Source organism: Botryllus schlosseri, chromosome 13, assembly GCF_051294905.1.
Source record: "Botryllus schlosseri isolate E-star chromosome 13, Bs_hap1, whole genome shotgun sequence".
In the NCBI taxonomy this organism is placed as follows: Eukaryota; Metazoa; Chordata; class Ascidiacea; order Stolidobranchia; family Styelidae; genus Botryllus; species Botryllus schlosseri.
Window position 1 is genome coordinate 8,487,051 of NC_137248.1, and position 16,553 is coordinate 8,503,603.

General features: G+C 38.9%; 1 protein-coding gene across 1 annotated transcript; it reads right to left on the reverse strand.

Moving 5' to 3' along the window:
* Positions 1–262: 262 nt before the first annotated feature.
* On the reverse strand, positions 263–13,294 carry LOC145454795 (uncharacterized). Its single transcript, XM_080332780.1, has 15 exons — positions 13,139–13,294; positions 12,164–12,244; positions 9,345–9,629; positions 7,978–8,086; positions 7,732–7,918; positions 5,718–5,808; positions 5,482–5,652; positions 3,714–3,799; positions 3,514–3,619; positions 3,037–3,180; positions 2,633–2,751; positions 1,659–1,769; positions 1,517–1,595; positions 577–692; positions 263–431 (listed from the first exon to the last, which is right to left on the reverse strand). The coding sequence occupies exons 1-15, from the start codon at positions 13,193–13,195 to the stop codon at positions 413–415; spliced, it is 1,761 nt and encodes a 586-aa protein (XP_080188906.1). The 5' UTR covers positions 13,196–13,294; the 3' UTR covers positions 263–412.
* Positions 13,295–16,553: the final 3,259 nt, after the last annotated feature.

Genomic DNA, 16,553 nt, shown 5'->3' on the forward strand with positions numbered 1-16,553 from the left:
TCGCTCCTCATTTCACATATGCCGAAGCCACTCACCAACTGTCGTTATTCTGACAAAAATTTCTTTTCGAAACAGGTCGAATTGGAAATTTGGCACAAAGTAAAAAACACACGGGAACAAGCCCTTCCATGTAGTTTGAAAAAGATAACGAAATAAACGTGGTGTTAGTGTCGAGTATTGGAAAGCTCTGTTAATCAATTGAAGTCAGCCATCTTTCAGTGCTTGTTCTTTGTGAGACGCGTAGTGTCGTGAATTACTGGTTCTGATGTGTGTGAGAAGCTTTGAAATATTCGTGTAGTAGTAAGAGCGATGAAATTGGTATTAGCGGTACTTGAAAACTACAGTTACGGGGGCAAGCTTCCAAACCGGCCAATGCCGTCGTTAGCAACTTCACCTGCTGATCTTATCCATTTCATGGCGGGATCGGATTCCTGAAATAAACAAGTGCCGTAAGTTTAGCTGCAACATGAAATGCAACTAGTCAGTACAAGGAGAGTCGAAAGTGAAGCAATGAAATTGGTCAACGCAGTTGATCAGATATCAAATAGATTCCAATAACACAAATCAATGTCTCACTTGTGTGGTTCGTCTTCTACGTTCAAGAAGTCCCATATCAAAATCGAATCATCGTGAGAACTGCTGACTATTTGGAATTCATCGAATTGCAGTCGAAAGACTCGCCCGGTGTGTTCCTGGAATAATAAAATCCGAGTTGATCTAGTTACTGCTAAAACCATGGCACTGTCTTCCACGGAAGCAAACAGTATCCAAAGTAGAAACCAAAAATCACTTTTAACCCAGAGATATTTAAACCCTCAACCCACAACAACGGTATCAAGACAAGTTGCTGCAGCTAATCCATGATGGTCAATTTAGTTGAATTAGCAACACAAGTGACCATCTCGAAATCAGCTGTCGCGCTATATAATTTGACCTGTAGAGTCGGTATGTTTTATTCAGTAACTGGGAAGTGCTCCAAACACCAAGAGTCGCACACGTGGAGAGGAGACAATCTATTTGCATCTAGTCGCATTGCTGCATTATTTACCAACTCAAAATTAAATCCCCAAAGTTTCCATTGTCGGAATCAATAGGTCTGGATGTTGCAATCAATATTTATGACACAATTCAAGTCAAAAGTTTTGCAGTCAAGCTCTCAGTGTTTAGTATACAGGACTGGGCAAAATCAAATACTTGGGAGATTCGATTCTGAGTCGAGTCAAGGCAATAATTATGGGTTGAAAAGTTTAAACTCGTTTTTGCGCCAAGAAGGAAAACATTGACAGTTCCACGTCGTCACAAATAATTTCCTATTTCTGGACCACAACTATTTCATAGCGCTTTCTGACCATTGTGAGGCTCGATCGCTACGGCACAGAAATTTTGCTCGGTGAATATTCCTAGCCGTGTGCAACATGATTTTTATGTGCTGAGATATGGTAGACCAATTTTCTTTTTGAGACTCCAGCATTGGAGTTGAAGTATTGAAACTATATACTACTACTACTATACTCACGACAAGTGTTCTGAGGCATAGCGAGCCCGCAGGCGATCTCGGATCCAACGCAGCCTGCAAATCCCACACTTTAATTTTCCTGCGCAAAGAAAATCATTGCCGTGTCAAATCTGTGTTCAAAAATGATCGCAAGGTATCGTACCCGTCATAAGCGCCGCTGACAATTCTTTTGTTATCAAACCGTATACATCGCACAAGCTCCTCGTGGCCCTCTAGCACCCGTAGGCAAGCACCGCATTCGATGTCCCATAGTCTAAGAGAGAGGTGTGCATTATTATTCAAAGCAAGCCGACGAAAACGGTTGTCAAGACAACCTGATACGATAGGCGAGTCTGAAAGGTTCGCTCGGGTAAGTTTATAGATCTACTTGTACTCTATGAATAAGGGTTTACGGCAGTATATAGCGTTGGCGAAATACAGTTATATTAGTAAAATTAAATAGTATATTCATATTGAAATGAACCCGAATATTTTCGGCTGACACTCGTCAGGGGTAATCGTCAGCAACTAGTAGAGAATTGGAAAGAACATTGTATATCAACAATCATATATATACAATACAATATACAATGTTCTTTTCAATTCTCTACTAGTTGCTGACGATTACCCCTGACGAGTGTCAGCCGAAAATATTCGGGTCCATTTCAATATGAATATACATTGAAGTTCTGTACCTCCAAGAAGCTCTTCTTATATTAGTAAACGAAAGAACACGTTCATGTCGCCGATTTCAGGTTGCTAGATCACACTGGACCTTTGCGACCAAACACGCCACTTTCTGACACAAAATGGACTTGACTTCATGGAGGGAATTGTGATTTTGTTTTAGAATTGCTCGAGTAGCCGTAGGGATTCCTACAAGTATTGGTAAACTATTAATATCAGTGGAAACTGAATGAGCATAGCACATAGTACATCACAATAACTCGCAGCTGCATTTGAATTGATGGAGCTCCAAAGTTGTTTTGTATAATTCAGTGCATAATCTGTGTGCTATACTGCCATTCGTGGCCAACACTCAGAGAATACGGTCAGATTTTAATAATAAATGCATGAAAGTATATTTTTGTATCGTGTAAAGACAATAAATATGATTTCACATCTTCCCATTCTTACCTGATTGTATTATCTGAAGAACCGCTGACCACGAGTCTCTCTCTGTACTGCAGACACGCGATTCCTCGTTTGTGACCGTTGAGAGTACGGACAAATTCGCAAGTAGAAGTATTCCACACCTGCAAACACAATGTGTCTTACCAAAAAAGCGGCCTGAAAATTGTCAGTTGCATTCACGCGCATTATCAGCTAAACAATTAAAAACCGTAAATTATCTTGACAACTGTAAATTCTTAACAACCGTACCTAGTTCCATCATTTTCGGTGAGCAAGACACTCTCAGACAGGAAAGGTTCATTCCAAACACGAAGTTACATTTTAGATCGACGACGAGATCTATATATTTTCTACACCGCTCGCATGTCACTATATCACTATAATTTTTTGAAAGAAAACGTACGTACCTTGATTGTACGATCCCCCGAGGCAGACACAATGTATTTGTCATCAAAATCCACCACGTTAACAGCAGCCCTGTGCCCAACTAAAACTCTACGCATGTCGATTTGCGCCGGTGATACCATGTCCCACACGGCGATAGACCGATCCTAAAAAACATATTGGTCAAGTATGCCACAATGCTTAAGATCCATACCACTATGGTACTTTACAATTAGCATGGGTACATTCCTTATTATTGGACTTCCATACCCACGCCTCATCGGACCTTTCACAATTAACGCAACTGTGCTGCATGGCAAACGGGGAAACACGAAATAAATAATTGATTTATCGCATTGTCGAAAAGTCAAAATCCACCCAAAAATACGAAAATCATGCTGTTAAATTATGGATGGGACCAATTCCCTACACGCGATATGCTAAATCTACAACACATCATAGCAGCAGGATACTCCAGATCATGTTGTACATATACATACCTTCGAGCAAGTCACCATAAGGCCGTCTGCAAATCTAAGATGTAAAACCGCTTCACAATGATGGACTAGTGTGTTTACCATGTCTCCCGTGTGAATATCCCATACCCTGTGATAAAAGAAATTGTAAAATCACGACCCATTCTGCCACCATCAAAGCAGATGTACCAACACTGGCGTACAACCGTGATGATTTAACTTACCGCACTGTGGAATCGGAAGATCCCGTTATAATAACTCTTTCGTCATACTGGAGACATAGCACCGAACCCGTGTGGCCCGTTAGAACCTGGAAAAAACGTAAAAAACGTAGATACTTCAGTTCAGAACAAAGAACATCGTCAGGTTTTGGCCCCAGAAATATTCGGAAAGCTAACAAAATAATGTCTGCAGCGTGGTTGAATGAAGGTGTCAAATGCGCTCCGATAATCACTTGTTCACAATGAGATGTGACGCTGATATTTGGATATATCGAGGAGAATACACCAAGCAACAAGTTGTTCACCCGACATTTTCAGGCAGAAAGCATGATCTCTGTCAAATTTTCTTGGTGATTGACAGAATCTGGACTGCCAAAGGTACAGAACCGTTCAACCAGCCAAAACAAAACACTCGATAAATTCATCACCAATAACATTGCGCAATTTATCAACAAGCTACAAAAATAACAGCAGCTTTAAAAAGTAGACAGACAATATCATAGCAACTATCATTCATATCATACAATCATAGTCGGACAGATTCGAAAGTGATCGGATCCTCACAAGAACAAACGACTTATTGCAATTATTTCTTTGTATCGGTACGACCGAACAAATTATTCGTATCAGCATTCATGTAATATCGAAAACAGTCAGAATGCTGCTCCGCATTCTGACGACCAGCCACCATAAACATCCCGAGGCTAACGCGACTCGGTCTCAAAGTTGGTAGATTGTGCATACATCGCACAAGTCTTCAAAATAACCCGATAAATCACGCATATATCAATGTGCATATGGGAACAGACAGAACACAAGCTTCCATGCAATATGTCAACAAATGAATTACCAAGGCCAGAATAACGTAAAAACACCAGATTATTTCTAATTTCGCCTATCTATTATGTTTGTGAAGAAAAACATTTTGAATAAAAACTTCACACAGTTTTCAAGCTAATTCCACCTGATTACAATTAATGACATGTAGCCTACCGGTAATACAACCGAAGCTATTCCCATCACCAGTTAGTTTCCTTGTTATTACAAAAACATTACCATAGTTATTAGCAAAACAGGGACTTATGACAAAAAATGTTACAATTACAGATCATCACAAACGGTATGCGGAAGAGAAAGAGTGAAGAGAAAAGTCCTTTTGACAAATGAATAAGATTTAATTGTATATAAGCATGACACTTTGAACCCCTCAAGGGAGCACGAAATCCACTGGAAATTGAATACATTTCCAAAAGGATCTCCATCCTATAATTGGCAATGATGGCCCAACTCACATGCAATCGATTCATATTAGAAATACCGAATTCGAACAATATAGGATATTGTTATATGTCAAGTCACTAAGGAGGAATGTCAGTCAGCACAAAACCTGTATAGAAAACCAAATATACTCCTGGTTAGGATATTTGCACTAAAGATGAGTGTACCATCAAGTTTCGATATTGGGAACATGAAGAAAATAGGACGAAATAAACTTCATAGTAATTTGTTCATGCTGCGACAACATAGGTCTGGTGGAAAGGGCCAGTGTCCGACAGACAGGTGGGCTGAAATCACAATCACAGTCGATCCCTATCTACCCAGTAAAGTTCAACGGCAGCGCTAAAACAACCAAAGAATCACTAAAAACACATTCAATAGAATTGAATTCCGTTAGCAAATACACAAAGCATTAGAACCATACCAACACGGGCAGCCGGCATATTACAATCAGCAAAGAGAACAATTACAAAGTCGTAATATTTCTTCGTACCTTGACGTTTTCGAGACTTTTCCGGTTCCACATTTTGATCGTGTTATCGCGCAGGCCGGAAACTATTTTGTCGTCGTCGTACTGCAGACAGTAGACGCCCTTGCTATTTTCGCTGCGACACTGGATCTTTTCTAGCCGATGCCGCCCTAGCCGCCAATTGTGTTCGATTTTCTGAATACGATTCCGATGTTTAGAAAACGGATTTGGCAACATTGCACGGCCCAAGGGCGATTTACCTCTATAGCCTGGATTATTTGAGGATACAAGCCTCGAAAATAGGAATCGGGCGCTGGCTGTCCCGGAATGCCTTTGAATAAAAACTGCGACCTGCAAAAGTTTCAAGCAACATTTACAATTACAACCATCCCATTAGCAAATATTTTCAGCATTTCTAAATTAGATTATCATTACAACTAGACAGATTTTTTAAATTACATTAGAATTTGAAATATAGATACAGTTTTTTTTTCAAATTAGATTAAAACCAGAACTATAGTCACACAATTGTTTTCGAAATTACATTAGAACTAGAATCAATGAATTCGCGGAACCTTCCACATTGAATGAAGCTCAGTTCATATCAAATTAGAGTTTCTTCCCATAAGCTTGCATGATAATAGCAAATGCCAGCACAGTAGGGTTTGTTCAAAAATAACTTTTTTCCCAGATCAACTGGATAAATTGTTAGGTTGCCTAAAAACGTTGCACACCAAATTTGGCTCAATTCCAACTAGTCGAAGCCGACGCAGAGCCAAATAATAGTTTTTTATTATAAACAAAATTTACTATTATATTTTTATTTTACTGCAAGCCTCATGAAATTGTCGAGTTGTCTACGAAAACGACGCAAGACATATTTGACGTAATTCCAACCCGTAGATGCGAAGTTGTTTGAGTTTTTCATCAATAATTCTGGGTTTTCCCGCTGTCAATGCTATCCTTGTAAATTTAAAGCTTTCAACCGCAATACCTTCGCTTCTACAAGTTGGAATTGAGCAAAAATTGTAACCATCTATAATAGAATGAGACACAATCACGGAGCATTTTTAAGATTTTCCAAATTTTGGACAACCCTAGTGTACATCGTTCTTTTAGACAGCTTTACAATTTTTTGGAGTCGACAACATAATTTATTTAAATTAAGAATTTCAATTGGCACTGCGTCATCTATTACTGGTTGGAATCATGCCAAATTTGGTGGGCAGCACTTTTTCAGGCAACCTAACAATATAATCCGTGAATCGTCGGAATGCGGAAAAAAAGTTATTTTTGAACAACCCACTAGCATTTTGAATGAAACCAATAGTCAGATCAGAATTTAGATTTGAGCAAAGAAACATTTCAAAAATTGAATTATGATTAGATTACACACATTTTGCCCTAATTAGACGACTCAAAATACTAGAATTATCTAGTCGTTCAAGTCTGGTGGTACCAGTGGCAAGCCTGCGGGATATAGTTTTTAAAGGCATTGTGATAAGTTTTATGTCACATTGGAGCTGCTAAGTCACGTCACTCTTGATAACATTTCAACAACAGGCGTCATTGTCGTTACATTATTACACCAACGTTGCAATGTTGTTATTGTTAACGATATCTGGTTGCATACACGTGTCACTATTCTCACATTACTAAGGCAGTGTGAATGAGCATCAGCAGTTGAGCACAAACGACATTGAAAGGGTGTACGTCAGCAACGCCAGACTTCTGTCAACAAACATCATCATCGATATGGTCAATATCCGAAACACATAAAATCCAATGTTGAAATCATGTTAGGATATGGCATTGATCCGCTAAACAATGTCAAAGGGACTGCAATCAGATATACCGATATCCTCTATGTAATATAAATTTGGTAATTGACCCATGGAAATCAAATTGACACAAAATAACATGCCCAAGTCCTAATCCATATTCACAGTCAGCAAGTCAACATCTTAGCCCTAATATGATTAAATTATCAAATAAATACTGTTTGTTCAAGTTCAAATCCATGCTATCGATTAACTAAACTGGAGGTATGACAGCAATATTATGATATCGGATATTCAAGGGGCAGTAACTTTGCGAGAATAGGAAAATCTTATCAGTTTCACATCTGTAAATAGAACGCCAAAGCGGTTGAAACGGTGACTATCCTATTTCAATGACGCGACTGCCATCAGACGCAGGTGACAGAGGCCTCAAGACACTGACTAAGGAATTGTGTACAAATGTTTCACTTCAAAAGATCCATTGTATTCGTACCAGCCCATTCTTTCCGACAACCCCTTCCATAAAGAATCGGTCCGGACGTTTCTCTCAATTAGCCTTTTCCAAAGCATTCCTTCTTGAATGACCCGATACCATGTGTGACACACAAGCTCCGCGGCGCATAGCGACTTGGCGTCAAGGTAAGTTAAAATATTTTCGGCCACATGCGGCATGCCCCGGCCTGCAAAGCGATATCGGAAAGATGGTATCGTTTCGATCTATGTCACACGGGGTACTGACCTGGAAGTGCGGTTATGAAATCTCTCTGTAGCATGGGCTTCAGAAATGAATTGATTTGGCCGTGCTGGTGATGGCACATACGTGATAATAAATGCGTTACAAAATCAACCTGTCGCAAAACATAAAATCATTCAGCACAATGAAGAGCGTATCAAACAGTAGAGAAAATATCAATAATCGATGCTATAGATATTATAATCATATTGACAGACGACAATAGCAGGCTACTAAAAACTAGAACCAAGTGCATTGAAAATGGCATTGCACCATTCAGTAATGAATTGACTCTCTCATCACCTAATAACTGAAATATAAGTATCAAAATGGACAGATGCGGACCAGGAACGTCGCAATCGGTTCAATTACTTCCGTATATCGCTATTATACGTAAATCGCAACAATTCATGATATTCAATTCGAGCGCGGATCAAACGCATTACGAGATCAAGGGCTTTTGACAGAACCTTACCACAAAACTCTGCGCAAGCGAACAACAGACCACTTTGTAGTACCAAACAAATGCAACAAAATTAACATTGGCGAGAGAAATGAAATGTAATCGCCTCTCTACTGGATAAGCAACTATATTTGAAATGTACTGCTTTGCGAAATATTTCAGTTGTCTTTTCATACCGATATTCAACTAGAGTTGATCTATCAGTCTTTCCAAGATACGAAAACATTCACAACTTAATTCTACTGCATACTTACAGTATAATTATGATACTATTTAAAATTATTCCCGCATATTTATATTAAACTGGGAATGTTGCATTGTGTGTGTAACGTGTATTGGTTTGTGCAGATCTCGTGTTGTATCCAAAATGAACAGTTTTGCGTGCACAGTATTTGTTGTTGGGTTTCTTATTTATTTTACACTGTGATTTTGTGATATGCAAACACTGTACGAGTGTACGACTGTACGTACTCCTACAGGTGCAGACTGTGTACTAAGGCCTAACGACCCCTCGTCGCCATCCTGGCCCATACCGGACTTTTACTGGTGGGACAAACAAATGAATCCATCTATCCTTTCTATTGACATATACTTAAACAAAGTGCGAGCAGACAATGAATGGATTTAGCAGTTCCTAGAAAGACTGCAACTTTTTGGACCAAACTACATGTAAATGGGGTCAAAGGATACTCCTATGACTTCATACAAAAGTTATTTGGTAAATAAGCTGAAGTTGCAGTGTTTGAACAATTAACATTATTAGTGCCATATCCTTCAGCTTATCCCTATGCGATAGAACAGCAATCATAAGCCATAAACCTAAGAGTTATATGTAGATTGTAGGTAGACGCAGCACTTGACTCATTGTGTGCCGAGGAGGTAAAATAAGGAACAGCAGCGCTAAACCAACCTGCTCGTGTTCCGACCACGTATCGAAATGCTTTGTACAGGCGCTTTTTTCTTCTTTATACGCTTCGCTAAAACTTTTCGTTACCGGGATTGGTTCGTCAACCGATATAATGGAGTCGGTCGAATAGCGAATTTTCGAAGTCGGACTGTACATGGACGTCGTGAATCCGGCGGTTCCGAAATAGGCACTTGTGCTGTGGTTTGTTGACATACTCCCAATGTCTTTATTCGTCAAAGTCTCCATCGTAGTGGCTTCAGTCAATCCCGGCTCGAGTGAATCGCTATTCTGTAATGGTGGAAATGATGATGCGTAAATCACAAGTGGCGTTTTTAAAAATGCAACTTCAATAGGGGGTCATTATTGAATACATTTTCACTTTTCATTCCATGTTATGGAGATTGATAGGCTTTGTGAGATACGGATTGATTACGACCATGCTGAATTTGACAACTTGCCATGATTTCATTCCGTAAGCATTACTGGTAGAACTGCAAGTACCTTCAGATCTACTGGCACAGAAAAAGACTGCTGAATTCCTACCAGGCTTTGTGCAAAGTCAAAATCAAATCTCCATACCTATTGTCATGGGTTATGAAACACTGCGCTGTACTATCCGTCAACTTTCCAAATTAGAGAAAAAAATAGATTTGATGCAGCACGAGTCTTTCAAATTATGGGGTGCCCGCTGCCAGCACCATTATTCCTGCGATGCTTAAAATAGCTGTCTTAAAAAATATTGAAATGAAATCGAAAATAAAATGCAGACACCGAAAATGGACATAAATACAATAATATTTTCCACTCTTCCTAGCACAAGAGACACTCATGCCAAAGAACAGCACCTTTCGGGGATCAAGTAATCATCAGATTATAACTGCCAAACATCTTTCCTGGTAGCACAAAAGGTGACAAAACCATAGACCTCTCGGCAATATCCTGCAACCCAGCAACGGCACCAGACAGAGTAGAATCAAGAGACTAATTTTCTAAACTCCATTCTATAAGCTAGGAGCAAAGCCATCCAATCAATCAACATACAGTGTACCATTTAGGAGTCTTATCGATACAAAAAATCAAACCTCATGGCTCATACCTTATACTTGGAATGCGGGGGTTTATTACCATTTGCAAAATGCTATTCTGGAAAGGCAGAGTACAAAATGAACCATAACATTCAGCTTACATCCATGCAATGGCCACCTACTGTGCAGCCAGAATATTGATATGGATTGATCTAGAGACTGAAAACGATTATCACAGCACAAGAAATGCACCAAGATGAACTATAGTTGAAACTAGCCCACACTTAGGTATCCCCTTGTGCGATGTTAACAGAATTGTTTGGGTGTGTTATTCTTCCTATGCTGTATAAGAAGTTTGATGCGCTAATTCAAAAATTCTTGCGGGTACATCTGCTAACACAATCAGTCTAAAGCTAAACTATCGTAGTGTCACTGCATATAAATAGTGTTTGCAGCAATTTGGAAATCCTATAGAAAACAATATTGTACATCCGACTCAAGCTCGGAATACAAGGAATTGAATATTATATGGCTCGTGATTCAAAAGAAATAGCTACAAGTTTCTGAAAGGCTCACATGATAATGGTTTAATATCAGAGTTGTCAGAGGTTTAGTCAACATGGGACAAGGTTTTTAAAAGGGCAAATCTACAATTATTGTACCTATAATGCAGCCGCACCTCCAAAGAACAATATTGTGTAATTCATGCTTTGCAATCACAATGCAATATCGCTCCCAGACCGGCAACTTATTGCCATGGCAGGATGACAGTGATGCAATAGTATTGGTAATGGAGGTAATGAGCATGCCACAATTGGCTGAAACCATACCAAATTCAACAAAATGCAGTGAATTGCAGGAATAGGAAACACATTGCTGAAGACCTATACAGAAATCAAATTACAATGGAAATAATATATTTCCCATGCCATTTAACTCAGGGTTCAAAAGTCAGAATGAGGTCACGACATATCACTAAGCAGTAATTTATAACAATCATATCACATCGGCATACCGTATATCACAACTCACAAGATATATATGTTTGCCTGAATTTGTTAAAATGCCTAACCGGGAACATATGTGTGAATGTTATTGGACTAGCTATGTCACCATCTCAATTTGCATTTGACACCAATCGGGATGAATAACAAAATTATCATCTGGCCAAAACATGACAATTCCATTCTCCCAACCTGCATATGTACAACAACCAAAACACAAAATATACGAGACCATCCGTTCCCTGTATGTATTGTACATAACAAGAATTCCACACAAAATATGGCTAGGCTATAATTGCAATATAATCGAATGCACATATGGTCATTACGTATTTTGAATTCAAATAATTAGTTAACATTATTCAGCTTTACAAGTGAAATCTTTACCCCCATTTTCTGTTACAGTGCATTATTACAGTACATGATTATCGTGCATATTGAGATAATAAACCAATATTTCATACTCTGGGGGTATGTTGACCGTGATGAATTGATGATGTCTCTCAAATTTACATTCTGTTGGAAAATGAAAATGTCTTCAGCAGATCTTTTTCAATTTTTTAAAGCAATTGCCAACGCAAAGCTGAGAAAATTCTATAGTACACTCCACGACTTGTCGATTTAAGAAATCATTGAATTCGTGGAATCTATGAATGGGGTAATGAACATACTTTCAAGGACCCTATTGACATCAGGCTTATTTATTGCATAATACAGAGATTTTAAATTTAGTATCCCCAACCATCACCAATTGTGCAGGATAACTAACGCAAATCATCTTGACATGACTTACTGTTTCGTGTTGAATAGTTTCGTCTTCTGTATCCATGTCTGCCCGGTCCATTACAAACATGTTCCGTTGCGGCGATGTGCTCTGAAAATGGAATGAAACCATGACTGATTTTCAATTTAATTATGATTCGTTCAAATTCACCATACACAACACAGTAATTTGGTCTAGAATGATTTGTGAGCCTTAGATGCGGTATGTCAACCACCACTGGGTGCTCTGGAGTTGAGGTGGTCAGATATTAAACATGTTCTCAAGTGTTCATCATTAGTATTACTTATAAAATTCGACATATTTCTAATTCACTCAATATTTTCTTTTCTGGTCAGAAGTTACATTAGTACTCACATGTCCCCAGTCATAGACAAATATGTAATTGGTGTCCGTACCATACAAAATCCTGCAAACTTGGTCAACTATTATCGCACACGGTCTAGTAGTGTTAAGCTGACAAGCTCAGATGCTCATATTCATATTGTCACTCGCATTTAGCTTGTATTGCTTTATATATAGGAATGATGGGTTGATTTGTATGCCCAATGGAATAGCACCATTCTATCCCACCAAACGTTGCTTAGTTTATATAGTTATGCATGTACGATGGGTTGACTTGTATGCCCAATAGAATAGCAACACTAAAGCCCTCCAAACGTTGCGCAGTTGATCTCTTGCGGCAGATTTCACACATTGAAATACGAACTGCCACGCAGTTCCAGTCTTGTCAAGCAGCAAAATCGGATCCGACACAGGTCAACACAGCCAGTTTGCATGTAACTACTATGTTTGCAACGTAGTTGCAGTGTAATCGATTGGCCTATCACTTCCCTGCAGCTTCATCTCGCAATTTTGTACCTACGCCATGCATCTGTATCTCATCCGTTCATGTATTCCATGTTTGATCTATTTGCAATTCTTAGTTGAAAAACCGGCATACTTTCACATCAATAAATAATAACGTCAGATATGCCATACACTTACCATTCGCGGCATATCAGTTTCGGATTCCGAAAAACAATCATCTCCGTCGCTGTCCATTTTCGGGCGGATATTTTGGAAACTTACAATATAGGACCAAATTGTTTGATGTGTCACTGATAACTAATTTTCTATAAAAATAGGAAAATCGTGATTTTGAGCTCTTGGTGATATTGCACGGTAGAACAAAATGTGGGCCATTATTCAAGATTAGCGGCGAATTGTGACATGAATAGCCGAATACTACAACACTGAGCTATGCAAGCCTGTATCGCTGCCTGTGGTGAACAAATTCATAACATAACATAACACAATAATGAAGGTGTTGAGGCAAGGTGTTCAACTGTTCATATAGCCCTTGATCTCTATATTCTCTATATTGGATCAAATAAATTTATCGAATATTCGTTAAAAGTCGAGTTATCTGGATAGATTTGAGATGTTTATGCATAAACAAAGCACTGTTAACATTTGATCTCTATTAATATAAACAACTATAGTAGAGCAAGTGATGATAATGGCAGTTTTCAAATTCTCAATACACACCCAATTGCTCTAAAACAGTGGTTCTCAAACTTTTTTAGACACGCCCCGCTTTATAATAGTGAAAGATTTCTCGCCCCCTTGTCATATCACAAAACGCAACCAGAATGCTGGCAATCCCAACGGCTAGTATGATGATATGGAAGGTTATTGCAGTTGATCTGATAATTCTCAAATATGAAATTCGGACTATAGACACAGCAATAACAATGAAATGGAGGTAAATCATGCGGAGCGCGAAAAAATATTCAGTTGATGTCAGCCCCAAGGGGGCGCGCCAGACAGTTTAAGAACAGCGGTTCTAAACATTCAAACAAAGTATCATATTATTCGCTTCAAGTACAGCCTACTGGAAAACGGTAGACGGTAGGTCTTGTGTTATTATATACAGCAAATTGTACTGTAGCATACACGAGGAATTCCTGACCATGCGGAGAAATTGGCATGAAACATGTAAAAACATTGTGATTATAGATAATATCATGCAGTCAAACAAGGATGTCCTTGTGATATGGATATGTTACAAAGGAGCAGAATGATGGTGTGAGCATGAATAATTTACCGATATCCATGTCCACATAAGGATACTGTGGAGCAGAGTTACAATGCTGTTTCCAAGGTATTTAGTTTCAAAAAATGAAATTACACAGAATAGCCTATCACAGAGGTAGCCTACATTACAGTCCAATGTATAGCACAATGTTTATGGAATTCAATGCAGCCCTTTCAAATTGCCACGGAGCCTGTGCCATCAGCTCTGACTTTATCTGCTACCATACATATTGGATAATGAGCAAATAATTACAGTTAGGTAAAATTTTGACATACCAAAATAGATTAGAAAGAAGCTGTAAGTAGAGTTTTGTCAGTGTCGGTGAATGATTATTATTAGTGGTACAATCTACTCTCAAATTGATAGATGTTACCATGCTCAGCACAACGAACTATAAAGGCCCAAATATGATACACTGATAGTATACAAATATAAAGATTCATGTGATATCCACAGTCACAGAGAAAGCATTATCGTCATTTATGCAATGAGGTATTTTTACATAGTTTACAATAACCATCACAATCAAAATCTATACATCAGCATTGAACCCAATCAGCAGACCATACCAGCCCTCTAATATTATTGTGACCTTAGCCGCACTGCAGTACATTGTAGATTCTCATACCAATACTGTGAGATGGTGTATTTGGTAGTTAGGGTGGAGTTCATCAGCCCTATACCCATATAAATAGTCCAAGCTCATTCACGTGAGGCAGATTTGAAAAGCCCAAGGTCAAGAAACAAAACAATGTATTTGACTATTTGACAACGTTCAAAGCTCATCTAAGGGGTTAATCTAAACCCATCTCAGTATTATTTCAGAGAAATTTAGACCTTCTGAATAATCCCTAAATGGCAGAAAAACTGCATAAACACTCCATGTCACGTCTACAACAAACAAAAGAATTGTCATTTCACATCAATATGATAGGACGAATTCAATAAAATTAGATTAGACTACAAACTTTCGACTTCTGATTCCATCACTTACTGACCATCTAATTCCAACATGCTATCGAAACAGACTCCCATTAAAATCGAAAACCTCTTTCACGTCAGACCGCGCACCTATGAAGGATATATCCAACTGTCTGTGGCGGTTCCGCATCTTTGTTCCTAATTTACACCTCGCATCTTACTTGAGACGATCTTTCCGGTGTAGAATGATTACACCGCTCATCACAGCACGATACCAAATGGGCGGAATCTACAATTGAACTGAACTAACAACGTCAAAATGACGATATACCAACGATATCATCAATGATGAATTGATATTATGGAAAATTGGAAAATTGATCGCATAAAGTGGTAAGCGGCTGAAATACGTGAGTAGACTTGGGGAACACTGAGGAATGGCGTCACCAAATCTAGAAAAAAACCGCCGTTAGTGGCATTCATTTTCGACTTACGCCCGAATGTCAACTTTTCTGTGCCCGCGAGATGTCGCACCTGTCCGAGCTTTCTTGTTAGGACCGAGTCTTGATTGCCAGAGTCATTCTAATTTGTGATAAGATGTAAGCTATATAAACGAGTATAATGGCCATATCCCTAATCCGATGCGATTGACGAAGCAAGACACTAGCAATTTGACGCCCATTACATTCCGAATTCCCTCAAGTTTCTCAAAACATGGTGGACGATTTTGCGTGTCATCCTCGCGCAGAGCAAATTACTGTCGATCAATATTGCTCAACCAATCAATCAATCAGGTTTATTAATATTTTCATGGTTTCAAAACATCACAAGACTGCGATACAATGAGGTGTCGAAACAAATTGGAGTAGCTTGCAAGATCAGACACCCACCTTGGGCTATCCCTAGGCGAAGTCTACGATGCGCCTGATTTATGGCCAAAATGCTTATCAAAGCTCATTCAACTCGGCTGTATCTAAAAGCAGTTATATTGCATTATATTCGTAGCATCGTAATTCGTAAGAAGGGGACATCTTGAACGATGGTAGGGAGTCGAAAGTCGACCCCCTCCTACCCCAACAATGATAGCTATGCTCTTTGTGGTTGCTCATTACGGCTGTTAGCATTTGTTTTAATCCGCTTGCCAGCGATAACAAGCGACTTGCTACACAGATAACTAATCCCTTAACCCAGAATTATGAATAGTAGATTATCAAAGTGCTCTCTTATAAACCCTGGGTCCACAATCAGTGGTATCACCTCCAGCCTAAACATCACTTAAACGGCCTATGGTTGCTAAATTGCAAGAGATCGAGGGATTAGAGATAGCCTACACGGTATTGCTGCTTCTCACTTGTTTGATTCTGTGATGTGGTTCATAGTTGTAACTGGTTCCCCCCTCAA